This window comes from Saccopteryx leptura, chromosome 11 (assembly GCF_036850995.1).
Source record: "Saccopteryx leptura isolate mSacLep1 chromosome 11, mSacLep1_pri_phased_curated, whole genome shotgun sequence".
Lineage (NCBI taxonomy): Eukaryota > Metazoa > Chordata > Mammalia > Chiroptera > Emballonuridae > Saccopteryx > Saccopteryx leptura.
In genome coordinates, this window is record NC_089513.1 from 34,511,149 (window position 1) to 34,529,904 (window position 18,756).

At 37.9% G+C, this 18,756-nt stretch overlaps 1 protein-coding gene across 1 annotated transcript in view; it reads left to right on the top strand.

The window, feature by feature from the left end:
* The window catches only part of CCDC178 (coiled-coil domain containing 178), a 408,692-nt gene that overhangs the window by 47,582 nt on the left and 342,354 nt on the right, over positions 1-18,756 (top strand). Inside the window, exons 6-7 of the mRNA XM_066352292.1 lie at positions 2,748-2,948; positions 5,094-5,314. Of these exons, the coding sequence (XP_066208389.1) occupies positions 2,748-2,948; positions 5,094-5,314 (422 nt within the window). The remainder of the gene's footprint in view (positions 1-2,747; positions 2,949-5,093; positions 5,315-18,756) is intronic.

Below are 18,756 nucleotides of genomic sequence, written 5' to 3' on the forward strand. Positions count from 1 at the left end.
AAAAAAGTTGAGTTGTTAAATACAGTGAATTGGTGCCTGGCCCCCCAACATACACAGACAGTATTTATTTTAAACTGATATGATAGAAACAGTATAAAAGACATCTTGTACAAATGTAATGGACACAAATGTATCTAATCAGAAGTGCTTTAATTTAAGTGACATTAGCTTCATCTTGTGTTTCAGTCTGAAATCTTGTTATAGAAATAGAATGGATTATAAGTTGGCTGGAGAACCCAGTGTTTAATGTGTATATTATCATTAAAAAAAACCCCAGACAATTAAAAATTGCCTGAGTAGGTAGTGGCATAGTGGATAGAGTGTTGGACTGGGATGCAGAGGACCCAGGTACGAAACTGAGGTTGCCGACTTGAGCGCGGACTCACCAGCTTGCGCGAGGGGTTGCTGGCTTGAGTGTGGGATCATAAATATGACCCCCTGGTCACTGGCCTGAGCCCAAAGGCCACTGGCTTGAAGAAGAGGTCACTCACTCTGCTGTAGCCCCCTGGCCAAGGCAGATATGAGAAAGCAATCAATGAACAAACAACTAAGGTGCTGCAACAAAGAATTGATGCTTCTCATCTCTCTCCCTGACTGTCTATCCCCATCTGTCCTTCTCCTCCCCCCCATCACAAAGAAAAAAAAGAATATAAAGTTTCCAGGATGTGGTAGAATTTGAAAAAAAAGAAGGTGCCTGGCCAGTTTGTTCAGTGGATAGAGTATTGGCCTGGCGTATGGACGTCCTGGGTTTGATTCTCTGTCAGGGCACACATTGGAAGCAACCATCTCCCCTTTCACTCTCTTTTCTCCACCTGCAGCCAGTGACTCTTGGTTCAAGTGTTGGTCCTGGGCACTAAGGATAGCTCAGTTGATTTGAGCATGGCCCCAGATAGGTTGCCAGGTGGATCCCAGTCAGGATACATGTGGGAATCTGTCTCGCTATCTCCTTCCTCTCAATTAATAAAAAAATAATAATAAGATAACAGACAAACAAAGACCAAATAAAAGACAGTCTGGAGAAAAATAATTTTATGCATTGTCATTAAAAATGAGAGAGAGAGCGAGAGAGAAACCTGTTTATCAAGAATTTTTTTCAGGCAGAATTCTTAATTTCTTTTTTTTTTTTTTTTTTTTTTTTTTTTTTTCTTTTTCATTTTTCTGAAGCTGGAAACAGGGAGTGACAGTCAGACAGACTCCCGCATGCGCCCGACCGGGATCCACCCGGCACGCCCACCAGGGGCGGTGCTCTGCCCCCCAGGGGGGGATGCTCTGCCCATCCTGGGCGTCGCCATATTGCGACCAGAGCCACTCTAGCGCCTGAGGCAGAGGCCACAGAGCCATGCCCAGCGCCCGGGCCATCTTTGCTCCAATGGAGCCTTGGCTGCGGGAGGGGAAGAGAGAGACAGAGAGGAAGGCGCGGCGGAGGGGTGGAGAAGCAAATGGGCGCTTCTCCTATGTGCCCTGGCCGGGAATCGAACCCGGGTCCTCCGCACGCTAGGCCGACGCTCTACCGCTGAGCCAACCGGCCAGGGCAGAATTCTTAATTTCTTTGACAAGACCATATATTAGGAGTTGCTTTTTTTCTTGATGCAGTTTTACCGTTTTTCCTCAACCTCAGTGTTTTGGGGCTCTGCCTTTCTTTTTCTTGTAACAGACACAGAGAGACAGAGAGAGGGAGAGATAGGGACAGACAGACAGGAAGGGAGAGAGATGAGAAGCATCAGTTCTTCGTTGTAGCACCTTAGTTGTTCATTGATTGCTTTCTCAAATTGCCTTGACTGAGGGACTACAGCCGAGTGAGTGACCCCTTGCTCAAGCCAGCGACGTTGGGCTCAAGTAGGTGAGCCTTGCTCAAATCAGATGTGCCTGCACTCAAGCTGGTGACCTCGGGGTTTCGAACCTGGGTCCTCCGCATCCCAGTCCTACGCTCTATCCACTGTGCCACCTCCTGGACAGGTGGACTCTGCTTTTCTTGAAACTGTTTTTGCTTGTGTCTTGTTATATCATGTTTTGGCAAAAGTCACTGTTTACAAGTATAAATGTCACCAGAGTGGGGCCTATATCCATATTCCTTACTGACCTGTTTCAGAGAGAGCATATTGCCTACGACATAACAGGTTCTCTACCCATTTCTTGCATAAATAGATGAATGGTCATAGTACTTATTTTATTAGTGTTAAACTATATTATTCCTGAGCTGTGAACCAGGAATCAAGCCTACCTCTCATTAAAGGAGTTAATTTATGTTGTAACTGAATACATAGGTTTTGGAAACAATGAAAATTTGGCAAGGCTAGGTAGGAATGTTATTATCTGATAAGATAAAGAATATTCAGTATCTTGTTTCCAGGAACCATCTGAAGATTTCCAGTATTTATCTGGTGTAATAATTATGATTTGATTTTCTCATAGAATGAGAGGAAACAGAAGTACAAGTTTAAAAATTCAGCTTGTAAATACATGTGTTATTTGCTTTAGATAAAATATTACACATGAAAGATAATGGTTGAGATTTAGCCATTCCAATTATTTTATAAAATGTTCATTTAAAAATCTCTTTCAAAATTTATAATCAATGTTATGATTATATTTTAATAAAATGATCTTTAGAAGGCTTTTATTTTTCTAAAATTCTCTTATTAAATATATAAGTATTAAATATAGTGATACAGTTAGTACCCATGTTTCCACCACTCGGTTGATAGGCTGATTCAGTAACAAATGTGAATGTATATTTTTATTTTAAGATGAAAAGTGTCCAGAATTAAAGCAAGAGATGGAAAAATTGCTATCAGAGGCCATTTATCTCATTAAAAGTCTAGAAACTGACCGTGCAGAAGCTGAAAAAGCTTTAAAACAACAAAAATCAAGAAGGATAATGGTAAAAACATCAATTGATTTTTGGGCAATGTGGAGATTTCAAGAAATCCCATTGGCTGTGCAGAGAGGTAATAGTAAGGATTTTTTTTTCATACTGCTATTTACTTTAATAGAGTGGCATGGATCATCAATTGTAGCTTTGAATAAAAAAACTCTGTTTTAGTAACCATATTATTTTGCATCCAAACCAATGCACTTTTGATAGATGCTGTTAATGATAATGCTTGGTAGGAAGGAATGCATTGAGCAAACCTGAATCTGCTGTCATTTACGGTTTGTTTGAAATTCCATAGGATTTATCGTACCCAAGAGATATGCAAACTTTGACACATATTTTATAAAATGGCTATAGTATTTGAGAACTCGAGATTTAAAGTGATTGCCAGTTAGTGTTATTGGCCACATCTTTAAATATAGGAAAATGCAAGAGTTCTAAGTGATATTTTAGCAACTACATGTATCGGTGTTAAGGAATTCAGTAGTAAAGTTTATTGGTAACATCTAGCAAGCAATAATGTTTCCAAGAGTCATATGGGTAACAAATACTTCAAAAGGAAAATGCTGTCTCCCAGAGTGAGGGACCTATGGTAAAGTATTAAAAAATCTAAATGCATTCGATTTTTTATTCTCCAAACACTGTGCCTACTTATCAAAACATACCTTACTACATGATTCTGCCTGAGCTGGAAGTTGTTTATACTGCCATAGGGTAAAAGTTTCAATTCAGGATTCACATGTTTTATCAATGAATTATATTAGGGTACTCATATAATCTGTTGTTTAAACCAAAACACCTTGGAGAGGAAAAGGGGTGCTATTATTAATTATTACTCTGGGATAACAGTCATTTTAAATAATATGTCAAACTAAACTCATGTACAGTTGTTACAATGTTACAAATTTTCTAAAACTAGTCTCCAAAATAGTGTACACATTTCAAGGAGTGGCAAAAAAAAAAATAGAATTTTTACATTTTTTTCTTGATAAAGGGTTTTTAATGTTTTTATTGTGCCTGACAAAATATCATTATTCAGTTGTTTCTCAACTATGTAATTTTAGTAAAATAAATTGTGTGTAGGTTTAATGGCTTTCCCCCCTTTTAAATTAACACTGCACTCACAGCTTGAACTCCACAGTGTGCACTTCTGGAGAAGACCCGGAGAAGCAGGAAGTGGCCCCAGAGCCGAGGCTGGGTGTGACTTTAATCCAGATTTGGTGCTCTTTTTCAGTTTTTACTAAAGATTTAACTATAAAATTTATGCAAAAGTACTCTAAGCTCAGGAAAGAATACATTTTTTTCTACCCCAAAAAATGCTTTTTATCAGAGAAAATTTGAAGGTAAGTTGCTCAATAGCAATAAAACACACAAAGATCTAGATTTAATGAGTGTGAATCTGTAGAAATAGACAACAGAATCTTACTCAAAAAGTATTTAGATATTGGATTATACAGCAAATTATAAAAAGGCATGTTTAATATGTTTTAAGAAATAAGAGAAGTTTAAAAGTAAAAATTAAGACTAAGACTATTTTTAAAGAAAAGCAAAGAAATAAAAAAAGACTTACTGGAAATGAAAATTATATTAAAATGAATAACTCAGTGGTGGATTAAATAGTTTAATAGACAAAATTGTAATAGTAAGATATAAAATTTGAGGAAATTATGTGGCATGCATTATAGCTACTCAGGAAGAGGACAATATAAATAAAGTATTTTTAAAACATGGAGTATAAAATGAGAAGGTATAAGAAATATCTCATCATGGAGATTATAATAGTAATACCTAACAAAATGACTGACTTTTCAAAGCAAAGTTATAAAACATATTTTAATCCCTTCAATCTGGCGTCTCCAAACTATGGCCCGTGGGCCACATGTGGCCCTCTGAGGCCATTTATCCGGCCCTCGCTGCACTTCCAGAAGAAGCACCTCTTTTATTGGTGGTCAGTGAGAGGAGCACTGTATGTGACAGCCCTCCAACAGTCTGAGGGACAGTGAACTGGCCCCCTGTGTAAAAAGTTTGGGGACCCCTACCTTCAATGATCAATGCAGAGGGCTATATATTTTATAATGCAATAGAAAAATACCTTATTTTATATGTGGTAAGACTTCCAGATAAGAAATTCCTGAAACAAAAGTATTTCATATTTAGTTATTATCAAACTTTCATTTTAAAATCAGATTTTGGTTTGTTCTTATCATTGTACACCCAGAGCACGAGGCTTATTTGAGAGATATTATAGAATTACGATGGCATCTTAAAGACAGATCTCATGAACTAACAGGTTCTGAGGAAGAAAAAACAAAATGGGAAAATGCTAATGCAAAAGTTCAAGTAGACATAGATTACATGAAAGAACGCAGTCTTCAACTGAATTCAAAGTTGGCCCAGGAACTTGAAGCTCTGAAGGAATGTTATCAGAAGAAAGATGAGGTAAATGATTAAATGAAAAAATGTTTACTTTATGGATTGATTACTTTTCATTGAAAATTGACCTGCTATTTATTTCCCAAAGGAATTAAACTATTTGTAACACAGTTGATTGGTATTCATTTCAACTGAGTGGTCTTCCCTTTTATACTTAGGGTTAATAGTAATACTTATTCAACCTACTAATGCATTATTAGAGAGTTAAAACAACCTGGCAGTTTTTGAAGTTGTAAATTGAACTGAAAGAGAATGCAGGTAGAAGATATCAGTTTCATTGTTGGTGAAAATAAAGTGTAAAGTCTTTTTTTTTTACTTATTTATTTAACTCTTTTATTTGTGGGATTGTATTATACAAAAAATAAGTGACTTATACCTGTCATAAAATGAACAATTTAACATTGTATATCATATTTACTTTTGATAATTTTAAAGTCATATATTTCCAGTATTTTCCTCAAAAGTTTCATTTTCCTTCTTCATTGTCCTAAGACAGTCTTTTCATGAAATTGATTCTAGGCAAAATCTGTATATGTTTTATACACATTTATGTATGTATTTATTTTTATAATTTTAATGCAGTGACATTGATAAATCAGGGTACATATGTTCAGAGAAAACATCTCCAGATTATTTTGACATTTGATTATGTTGCATACCCCTCACCCAGAGTCAATTTCTCTTCTGTCACCTTCTAACTGGTTTTCTTTGTGCACCTGCCCACCCCCAACCCCGTCTCTCTCCTTCCTCGTCCCCTCCACACTCCCACCACCCGTTACCATCACATTATTGTCCATGTCTCTGAGTTTCATTTTTATGTCCCATCTATGTATGGGTTCATACAGTTCTTAGTTTTTTCTGATTTACTTATTTCACTCCGTATAATGTTATCAAGGTCCATCCATGTAATTGTAAATGATCCCATGTCATCATTTCTTATGGCTGAGTACTATTCCATAGTATATATATACCAAAGCTTTTTAATCCACTCATCCACTGACAGACATTTGGGCAGTTTCCAGATCTTCGCTATTGTAAACAATGCTGCCATAAACGTGGGGGTGTATTTCTCCTTTTGAAACAGTTCTATGGTGTTCTTAGGGTATATTTCTAAAAGTGGGATAGCTGGATCAAAAGGCGGTTCGATTTTTAATTTTTTGAGAAATCTCCATACTGTTTTTCACAGTGGCTGCACCAGTCTGCATTCCCACCAGCAGTGCAAGAGGGTTCCCTTTTCTCCACATCCTCGCCAGCACTTATTCTGTGTTGTTTTGTTGATGGGCGCCATTCTGACTGGTGTGAGGTGATATCTCATTGTGGTTTTAATTTGCATTTCTCTAATGACTAGTGATGTTGAGCATTTTTTCATATGCTTATTGGCCATCTGTATGTCCTCTTTGGAGAAGTGTCTATTCATTTCTTTTACCCATATTTTGATTGGATTGTTTGTGTTCCTGATGTTGAGATTTACAAGTTCTTTATAAATTTTGGTTATTAATCCCTTATCAGACGTATTGCAAATATGTTCTCCCATTGTGTAATTTGTCTTTTTATTCTGTTCTTATTGTCTTTAGCTGTGCAAAAACTTTTTAGTTTGATATAGTCCAATTTGTTTATCCTGTCTTTTATTTCACTTGCCTGTGGAGATAAATTAGCAAATATATTGCAGCAAGAGATGTCGGAGACCTTACTGCCTATGTTTTCTTCTAAGATGCTTATGGTATCATGGCTTACATTTAAGTCTTTTATCCATTTTGAGTTTATTTTTGTGAATGGTGTAAGTTGGTGGTCTAGTTTCATTTTTTTCAGGTAGCTGATCAGTTTTCCCAACACTATTTATTAAAGAGGCTGTCTTTGCTCCATTGTATGCCCTCACCTCCTTTATTAAATATCAGTTGTCCATAGAGCTGTAGGTTTATTTCTGGGTTCTCTGTTCTGTTCCATTGATCTTATGCCAGTACCATGCTGTTTTGAGTACAATGGCCTTGTAGTATAACTTGATATCAGGAAGTGTGATACCTCCCACTTTATTCTTCTTTTTTAAGATTGCTGAGGCTATTCGTGTTTTCTTTTGGTCCCATATAAATTTTTGGAATATGTGATCTATATCTTTAAAGTATGTCATTGGTATTTTATTTTATTTTATTTTTTATTTATTTTTTTTCTTTTTCATTTTTCTGAAGCTGGAAACAGGGAGAGACAGACAGTCAGACAGACTCCTGCATGCGCCCGACCGGGATCCACCCGGCACGCCCACCAGGGGCGACGCTCTGCCCACCAGGGGGCGATGCTCTGCCCATCCTGGGCGTCGCCATGTTGCGACCAGAGCCACTCTAGCGCCTGGGGCAGAGGCCAAGGAGCCATCCCCAGCGCCCGGGCCATCTTTGCTCCAATGGAGCCTTGGCTGCGGGAGGGGAAGAGAGAGACAGAGAGGAAGGTGCGGCGGAGGGGTGGAGAAGCAAATGGGCACTTCTCCTGTGTGCCCTGGCCGGAAATCGAACCCGGGTCCTCCGCACGCTAGGCCAACGCTCTACCGCTGAGCCAACCGGCCAGGGCGTCATTGGTATTTTAATTGGTATTGCATTGAATTTATAATTTGCTTTGGGTAATATAGAGATTTTAATGATGTTTATTCTTCCTAACCATGAGCATGGTATATGCTTCCACTTGTTTGTATCTTCCTTGATTTCTTTTATCAATGTTTTATAATTTTTCGAGTACCAGTCTTTAGTCTCCTTGATTAAATTTACTCCTTGGTACTTTATTTTTTTGGTTGTAATAGTGAAGGGTATTATTTCCTTAATTTCTCTTTTATGACTGTTCATTGTTGGTGTATAAAAATGCCTCTGATTTCTGAGTATTAATTTTATATCCTGCAACTTTGCTGAATTCATTTTTCAGGTCCAGTAGTTTTTTGATTGAGACTTTAGGTTTTTCTATATACAATACCATATTATCTGCAAATAATGGTAGTTTTACTTCTTCTTTTCCAATTTGAATGCATTTTATTTCTTCTTCTTGTCTGATTGCTGTGGCTAGGACTTCCAGGAGTATGTTGAATAAGAGTGGTGAAAAGAGGCACCCTTGCCTTGTTCCTGATCTTAAAGAAGATTGCTTTTAATTTTTGCCCATTGAGTATAATGTTGGCTGTGGGTTTGTCATAGATGGCCTTTATCATGTTGAGGTATGTTTCCTTTATTCCCACTTTGCTTAGAGTTTTGATCATGAATGGGTGCTGGATTTTATCAAATGCTTTTTCTGCATCTATTGAAATTATCATGTGTTTTTTCTCCTTCCTTTTGTTTATGTGATGAATCACATTGATTGATTTGCGAATATTGTATCAGCCTTGTCTCCTCAGAATAAATTCCACTTGATCATGGTGTATGATTTTTTTTCATATATTGTTGGATCCAGTTTGCTAATATTTTGTTGAGGATTTTAGCATCTATATTCATCAGAGATATTGGCCTATAATTTTCTTTTTTTGTGTTGTCTTTGCCTGGTTTTGGAATCATAATTATACTCATTTCATAAAAGGAGCTTAGAAGTCTTTCTTCCTCTTGAATTTTTTGGAATAGCTTGAGAAAGATAGGAGTTAGTTCTTCTTTGAATATTTGGTAGAATTCACTTGTGAAGCCATCAGACCCCAGACTTTTCTTTGCTGGGAGTTTTTTAATAACTGTTTCAATTTCATTTGGTATAATCAGTCTGTTTAGGTGTTCTGATTCTTCCAGATTGATTTTTGGAAGATTGTATGTTTCAAGGAATTTGTCCATTTCATCTAGGTTATCTAATTTCTTGGCATACAGTTCATCATAGTATTTTCTTATAATATTTTGTATTTCTGTTGTGTCAGTTGTTATTTCTCCATTGTCATTTCTAATTTTATTTATTTGAGTCCTCTCTCTTTTTTTCTCGGTGAGTCTAGTTTGGTTCATCGATCTTGTTTACCTTTTTAAAGAACCAGCTCCTAGTTTCTTTGATTCTCTGTATTGTTTCTTTAGCCTCTATGTCATTTATTTCTTTTCTGATCTTTATTATTTTCTTCCTTCTACTATATTTGGGCTTTTCTTGCTATTTTTTTTTTTTTTAGTTCTTTTAGATGCAGGGTTAAGTTGCCTATTTGAGCTTTCTCTAGCTTCTTAAAGTGTGACTGTAGTGCTATGAACTTCCCTGCCAGTACTGCTTTTTAAAATTTTTTTATTTTTTAAATTTTTCTGAAGTTGGAAACAGGGAGGCAGTCAGACAGACTCCTGCATGTGCCCGACTGGGATCCACGCGGCACGCCCACCAGGGGGCGATGCTCTGCCAAATTGGGGCATTGCTTTGTTGCAACCAGAGCCATTCTAGACCTGATGCAGAGGCCATAGAGCCATCCTCAGCACCCGGGCCAACTTTGCTCCAGTGGAGCCTTGGCTGCGGGAGGGGAAGAGAGAAACAGAAAGGAAGGAGAGGGGGAGGGGTGGAGAAGCAGATGGACGCTTCTCCTGTGTGCCCTGACCAGGAATCAAACCTGGGACTCCTGCATGCCAGGCCGACGCTCTACCACTGAGCCAACCGGCCAGGGTTCAGTACTGCTTTTGCTGAGTCCCATAAATTTTGTGTTGTTGTATGTTCATTATCATTTGTTTCTAGGAATTTTTTATTTGTTGTTTGATCTCATTCTTAATCCATTCGTTATTTAACAACCTGCTATTTAGTTTCCATGTGTTTGAGAATTTTTGAGTTTTTCTGTTGTGGTTGATTTCTAGTTTCATGCCATTGTGATCAGAGAGAGTGCTTGATATAATTTCAATCTTTTTTAAATTTGTTAAGACCACTTTTGTGCCCTAACATGTGGTCTATTCTAGACAATGTACCATGAGCACTTGAAAAACATGTATATTCTGTTGCTTTAGGATGAAAGGTTCTGAAGATATCTATTAAATCGAGTTGATCTAGTGTGTCCAATAAGTCTGCTGTTTCTTTGTTAATTTTCTTTTTTAGGATCTATCTAGTTATGTTAGTGGAGTATTGAAATCTCCTACTATTATAGTATTGCTGTTGATCTCGCCCTTTATATCCATCAAAGTCTACTTTATATATAATACTTAGGTGCTCCTATATTAGGTGCATAGATATTTATAATGGTTATATCTTCCTGTTGGATTGCTTCCTTTATCATTATGTAGTGACCTTCTTTATCTCTTTCTATATCCTTTGTTTTAAACTGCATTTTGTCTGATATAACTATTGCTACCCCAGCTTTTTTTTTCATTTCCATTTGCATGAAATGTTTTTTTCCATCCTTTTACCTTCAGTCTATGTGCATCTTTTGTTTTGAGGTGTGTCTCTTGTAGACTGCATATGTATGGGTCCTGTTGTCTTATCCATGCAGCTACCCTGTGTCTTTTGATCGGATCATTTAATCCATTTACATTTAAGGTTATTATTGATATTTAGTTGTTTATTGCCATTTTATTCTTTAAAGCTGTATTCCTCTTTTGCTATATTCTTTTCCCACTTTGATCTGTTTACAATAGGCCCCTTAACATTTCTTGCAGCCCTGGTTTGGTTGTAATGAATTCCTTGAGGTTTTTTTTTTTTTTTTTTCTGGGAAGCTTTTAATTTCTCCTTCAATTTTAAGTGATAGCCTTGCTGGATAAAGTAGTCTTGGTTGTAGGTTCTTGTTCTGCATTACTTTGAATATTTCTTGCCATTCCCTTTTGGCCTCAAGTGTTTCTGTTGAGAAGTCTGATGTCCCCTTATGGGGGCTCCTTTGTAGGTGATAGCCTTTTTTTCTTTAGTAGCTCTTAATATTTTCTCTTTATCACTTAACTTTGGCATTTTAATTATGATGTGTCTTGATGTAGGTTTCTTTGGGTTTCTCTTTAATGGAGTTTTCTGTGCTTCTTGAACTTGTGAGAGTTTTTCTTGCATTAATTTAGGGATGTTTTCAGCTATGACATGATTGAACAAAGTCTCTATTCCTTGTTCTTTCTCTTCTTCTTCAGGAACCCCTATGATGTAGATGTTATTTCTCTTTATGTTGTCACAGAGCTTTCTTAGAGTTTCCTCAGACTTTTTAAGTCTCTTTTCTTTTTTCTTCTCTGCTTTCATGCCTTCATTCAACTTGTCCTCCAACTCACTGATTTGATCCTCAGCTCCATTCATCCTGTTTTTAATTCCTTCCATTGTGGTCTTCATTTCTGATACTGTATTTGTCATCTCTGACTGATTCTTTTTTACTATTTCAATATCCTTTTTAATATTGTACTTGCTATTTCTTTATTTAGGTGTTTGTAATGACCATCCATTGTTGTTCTAAGATCCCTAAGCGTCCTTACAATCATTATTTTGAACTCTGCATCCGGAAGTTTGGTTAGTTCCATATCACTCAGTTCATTTCCTGGAGGTTTTTCTTGTGGTTTCATTTGGATTGCATTTCTCTGTCTTCTCATTATGTCTGTGTGTTTGGGTGTATTGTTTGTAGAGCTGGTTGAATCTACGCTTGGTGTTGTCTGCCTCCAGTTTTCAATTGTATTATTTCTAGGTCTTCTTGGGTTGGCATCAGCTATTATTTGTAATCCACTTTTGGAATTGGGCTGCTTTATAGTCTTAATTTGTTGTTTTCTTAATAGGTGATTGTCTTGTTTGCTGATCTCAGCAGGGGGCTTATTTGAAACTGTATCCAGGAATGCTGTGGTTGTAACCTGAGACTATGATGGCCTCCTCTGCCAGTTATTATCTCTGGGGGCAGGGTGTTTTCTTAGCTTCATTGGGGGAGTTGTATCTCAGATCTCCATGGAGACCTGAGTTAATGCCCCTCCTCCCCACTTCTTGTTTTCAGCTGTCTTGTTGCACTGATTGGAGCTGGAGAAATGTTTGGAGATCTGTGACCCGGAAGCACTTTAGTTTTCTGTTTTGTGGAAGGATCAGCCCCTCCCCCAGCTATGGCTGCTACAGCACTGGATGAGTCAGCTTCTCAGGTCATCCCCTGCATTCCTCTGCCCCTCACCATCTGTCTCTCTCTTTCCCCTTTCTTTTTGGAAGACTAACCGGCCCTTTCAACACACCCCGTTCCCTGGTCACCAAGCAAGTGGCTGTGAGCAGTATTTTCTGCTCTTTTCCTTGGAGTGAGAGCCCTTTTGGGCTCTCAGCCTAGCCCCCCTGCCCCTCGTTCCTGCAAGCAGGGGAGATTCAGGTGTTCCTACCAGGTTTGTTATGGCTTCTTCTTTGCTCCTTGGTTTTTGAGAGCTGTTCTTGTAGTCCAGAGTTGGTTTTTCACCTGATTGTTCCTAAATTAATTTGTAATCTAGTTCGGTGGTGTGAGCTGGGAATTTGTGTATCTGCCTACTCTGCTGCCATCTTCAGGTTTTTCCACATTTATGTATTTATGAACAATAATAGTATTTTTAATTCTTCAAGTAGTATAAAATGTGTAACTTGCTGCAGTTTTTTTTTGGGGGGGGTGTTTTCCAGTTCTTTAAAGAGGATGTATTACATTTGTGGGGTTTTGTTTGTTTGTTTGTTTTTGTGACAGAGACAGAGTCAGAGAGAGGGATGGATAGGGACAGCCAGAAAGCGAGAGAGATGAGAAGCATCAGTTCTTCGTTATGGCACTTTAGTTCATTGATTGCTTTCTCATATGTGCCTTGACCAGGGGGCTACAGCAGACTGAGTGACCCCTTGCTTGAACCAGTGACCTTGGGCTTATGCTGGTGAGCCTTTCTCAAACCAGAGGAGCCCACGCTTAAGCTGGTGACCTCAGTGTCTTGTACCTGGGTGTTCTGTGTCCCAGTCAGTCTCTCTATCCACTGTGCCACTGTCTGGTCAGGCTGCAATTTTTTTTTTAATCTGACATTGTTTTAGAGATAAAGCTACTGTTGGTACATATAGATCTAGTTTATTCATTTTACTTGCCATGTTTTATCAAATAGATATCACAATTTATTATTTACAATTTTCTCTTCTCTTGTTTGCAATATTTAGCAGCAAATATACCCATTTGAGTATAAGCAATAACCTGCTATGGCCATGTTTCTATGTGCCTGTGAAGTTTTCTTTGTTATGTAGCCAGTGGGGCATTTACTGGGTCATGAATCATACCCATTTTTATCTTTATTAGATAAGTGCAGTTGCTGTCCAAAGAGTCTCTAACAATTTATATTCCTGGTGTAGTAGCAATGCTGGTGGTCCCATTTTTCCACCATGGACAAGAATTCTAGTATTATCCTTCTTCTTATATAGTTAGGCTAAAAGTCATCTTGCAGGTTCCCTTTTCTAATGGCATTTCTAATGAGATGTGGGTAGGATTATTGACTGAATTTTTTAGGAAAGCTACTTGAAATGGATGACTCAGTCAGAAGTAGCACTGAGCCATTTTCTAAACTTCTAAAAATCTAGATAGAATCGCTGCAGCTTTCTGACTTCCGCTTTACAGCAGTCCTAACTGAAACTCAGCCATGAGATCTCACTGTTTGTTCAGCATTTTTACTGTAATATTTTAAATGTGTTTAGAAGCATATAAATTGGTATCCTTTTATTCTTGTGATGTGTTTTTTCCAGAGAGTAGACAAAGGCCTGTTCAAGGCTGGGGGGGGGGGGGCGGGAGTGGGACTACCACTTAAAGCAGAGGGTTTTATATTTTGGTTGCATGACATCTATAACCTTTCTTGATAGCACCTTGATTTCATTATGGAGAATTACCTTCCATTGTGTTTCATACCCATAGTGGATGGTTTAATCACAGTTCTTGCATCTTTTAGCTGTTGGGCAGCTAGAAGGGCAGGTTTGAGAATGGGAAAAAAACAAGAACACTCTTTTTACCAAGCCAAGAAAATCTCAGCCTTTGTATAGAGTCTGCCGGGTTGCGATGATGGTTATCTTTTCATCAACTTGATTGGGCCAGGTTCACCAGATATTTTGACAAACATTATTTTGCATGTTTCTTCTTTGAAGGTGTTTTTTTGGATGAGAGTAACATTTAAATCAGTGGACTTTGAAGAAAGCTGCCTGCCCTCCATAATGTGAGTTGGCCTCTCCAAACAGCTGAAGTCCTTCATAGAACAGAGGCTGACTTCTTTTTAGCAAGAAAGAATTCTGGCAGCAGCAGGCCTGTAGACATGGACTACAACTTTTCCTGGGTCTCTAGCTTGTTGACCTACCCTACAGATTTTGAACTTGTACCCCTCAATCATTTGAACCAATTTCTTAAAACCAGTCAATCTTTCCCTCTTTCTCACCCTCGGGTCTCTCTCACCCCTCCCTGTCTCTCCCCCATCTCTGTTTCTGCCCCATCTCTCTCCCTCCCTCTCTGCCTATCTCCCTCCCTTTATCTCTTTACTTCTTTTGTTTGTTCTTTTTGGGAGGGGCCTAGAATAATACAACCACTATTAATGCAATGGTTGCCTTTCCACTATTTCTTCATCATAGTGTCACTCAATGCATCTTAAATTTTTGGTAAAGAGTGTGCTTGCCTGGCTTTAGGTCATATGGCCACCTTTTTGCTATTTTAGGGGTCAGAATGAGTGGGAGTCTGGCCCACTTGGCTTTTGGAGTGGCATGCAAGAACTGTGATTAAACCGTCCACTATGGGTATGAAACACAACGGAAGGTAATTCTCCATAATAAAACTCAGGTGCTATTAAGAAAGGTTATAGATGTCATGCAACCAAAATATGAAACCCTCTGCTGTAAGTGGTAGCAGATATCTTATAAATAAGTGATACTTTACAAAAAAGTGATAAGAAAATGCATTTTTCTTTTATATTATGAGCACAACTGACAAAACTCAAAAATGAAAAGGAGAATTATGAACACCGAGAGACCCAAATACCTCCTCAGAGAGAAATAGAAATGTGTGCATAGGTACTGTAGGACAGTAAGATAGAGTAGTGTTCCAGAGACAGGTTTGAAAGTATGAGTCCCTGTGTTTGAATCCCAACAATACCATTTAGATCTTGGGTATATTTTTAACCTTTGTCTCTCAGTTTCTTCACTTAGAAAATAAATATGATATTATATTTTATGTGTCTGCATTATAAGTTTAATGCACACAGGAAATTAATTGATATGTGGAAGTACCTAGAATAGAACTTTCCATATATTAATCACTCAAAGTAGAAAATAATCTGGACATGGAATAATAACAGGGAAGGCAACAAATTTCCTTGAAGTAAGGTCCATCTTTGCCTCTCAAATCCCAGATCCAATTCCTTGTACTGATGTTCTCATAATAAATTTCCTTTGGATTCAGTTAGCAAGAAGCAGTTTCTATTGCTAGAAATAAAAAGAATTTAAATGATGCAAACATGTATTTCCCTAGTATTTCCTGATTATAAAACTGGTCTCTCAAGTTCTGTGCTTCCGCATACTGGGTATGTGACATCCATAGGCATGTAATAAATACATATGTATACTATTCTTTATATACCTGTGTTATAAGTATTTTATACTAACACCAATATTCTTAAATGCTACTAACATTACTTGGCACATAGTAAGGGACAAAAATGCTTTAAATGATTGATAAATGAATAAATAGTTAATTGATAAATAACTTGTAGTTAATTGATAAATAACTTGTATCAGGTTATTTATGTTGTAGGGTAGAGAAGAGAAAATGTTATTTATAGTTTGTCTTTTGATTTTTAAATCTTACACCATGATGTGTTCTGATAAAACTAAGTTTTGAATTAATCATGATTTTTAATTTTGCTTCTGTATCCCAAACACTAAAAGCATTCTCTCTGGTACCTGAGATGTTAACCGCTATTAGATCTATGTGACCTTAAAAATAAATAATTATTATTAAAGAATGTTATAAAAAATTAGAGGACATTGGATATTATTCCTAAATGTAGGAAGATAAATTAAGTAATGATACTCAGTGAAGGCATCATGACTTTGACCTCCTTAACTTTACGGACCTGTTGGTCACCATTAAACTGTCACTAATGACCAAAATTGAAAATGCTCATAAACTTTTAAGAAGTATAAGTCCCATATTTCACAATAATCTATACCTGTGAAATTTTATAATCTGACATTTACTTCCACTACTTAATAAATTTAAGAAGACTGAATTTATACCACTTATCTTCTCTGATTGTAGTGAAATGGAACTAGAAATAACAGAAGAAAACTGGAGAATTTAATAATATGTGGGAATTAACACACTCTTACACAAATAATGGGTCAAAAGAAGTTAGAGAAATGACAAAATACTCTGAGATAAATGAAAACAAAATACAGTACATGAAAACTTATGGGATGCAGTGAAGGTAGTATACTTAGGAAAAATTAATAGCTGTAGACATCTACATTTAATCAATAACCTAACTTTTTAACATATGAAACTAGAAAAATGGAGCAAGCTAAACTCAAAAGCAGAAGGAAGGGTAATGATGAAGATTAGAGTATGGAGATAAAATATGTAATAGAAAGAATAGAGACAATAAAAAAATTAAAAGTTGGTTTTCTGAAAAGGTAACAAAATTTATAAACACGTGTTAGAATGGATATCATTAAAAATAAAAATGGGTTTCTGGTTGAGATGGTGGCATAGGTAAATGTGATACTTGAATCCTCCCACAACCACATTAAAATTACAACTATACTTTGGAAAAACCATAATTTAGAACCACCTGAGGCCCTGGCTGGTTGGCTCAGCTGTAGAGCATTAGCCCAGCGTGTGGACGTCCTGGTTTCAATTCCCGGTCAGGGCACACTGGAGAAGTGACCATCTGCTTCTTCACCCCTTCCCCTCTCTCTTTCTAATCCCTCCCTGTAGCCATGGCTTGGTTGGAGCAAACTGACCCCTGGCACTGAGGATAGCCTCCATGGCCTCGCCTCAGGTGCTAGAATAGCTTGGTTGCTGAGCAATGGAACAATAGCCCCAAATGGGCAGAGCATAACCCCATTGGGGTCTTGCTGGGTGGATCCCAGTCGAGGCACATGCAGGAGTCTGTTTCTCTGCCTTCCCACTTCTCACTTAAGGAAAAAATAAAAGCACCTGAAACAGAAGTTCTATAACTAAGGATATAAAGAAGAGGTCACATGGAGACTATTAGGAGGGGCGGAAACACGGAACAGGCTGTTCTCATACTCGCAGGTAGCAGATAAAAATTGGGAGGTATATCTCAGCCGTGAAGGTCACCCCTGAGGAGCAAGGGGTCCCATGCCAGGCCCCCCAGCTCAGGGTTCTAGTGCTAGGAAGATAATCTCCATAATTTCTGGCTGTGAAAACCAATGGGGATTGTGGCTGAGTGAGTTGAAGGGCTGCTATAGTCCCAACCTTCCCTATTAAAGGGCCTGCACACAGACTTTCTCAGATTCACTCTGAGCTTCAGCAGCAGCACGAAAGGCACCAAGGACATATGGGAAGGAACTGAGTTGTCTGGCATAAAGACAAGAGTAGAGGGCATCTTTTACCAAGACAGAAGTTCTGACAGAGGTCATTGTTCCTTTTCTAAGCTCTCTCACCACAGGGCTGGCAGGCAAGCACATGTCTGACCCTCCGTCAACCTGGCTAAACCTATTCACCTTGCCCTGGTGATTCCTAGAGAGCTCCCACCCCACCCAACTGGCACACCCACCAAGCTGTTTCCAGTAGATTTTCTATACAAATAGCCTGTCTTGGCTTATGTTGAAGACCTTCCTAAAATCTGTCAAGCAAGCAGCAACTGTTCTCGGCAAACCCTGTGCCTCTTAGTAAGTGGCCCCAGGCCTGACATTTGTGGCAGCCAGCATTGGTTCACAGCTTGGCCTTGTCTGGACACCTCCAAGCCCAGCACAAGTAGCAACCATCTGTAGATCACTTCATAGCTCATGCTGGTTGGCCCAGGCAGGTCGCAAGTGGCAACTGACCTTGGTCTGCACCTTCCATGAGGCCCCAGAGCCAGAGTACCCAGTGGACAACTTCAGACTATGTTGAAGCCTCCACCAGCCACCAGACAAAAAGCTAAAGAGTTCATCACCACCAAACCAGTGTTGCAAAAAATGTTACAGGGTCTTCTTTAAGAACAGGAAGAAATAAAAGTTTAAAATATGAATAATAAAATGTCAATTAATATATAGCTATATATAATTACTTTAAAAGCAAATGAATTAAATACTTCAATCTAAAGACATATGGAGACTGAATGAATAACAAAACAAGACTTTCATAAGCTGTGTACAGGAGACTCACTTTGGATCAAAATATATACACAGACTGAAAATAAAAGGATGGAAAAAAGTATTTAATGAAATTATAAACAAACAAACAAACAAAAAGCTGGGGTACCAATACATATACCAGACAAAATAGACTTTAAAACAAAGACTATATAAAAAGAGACAAAGAAGGACCCAGCAATTCTACTTTTGAGTATTTATCTGAAGAAACCCAAAACACTAAATCAAAAAGACATATTCATCCATATGTTTATTTCTGCATTATCTATTATACAATAGCCAAGATA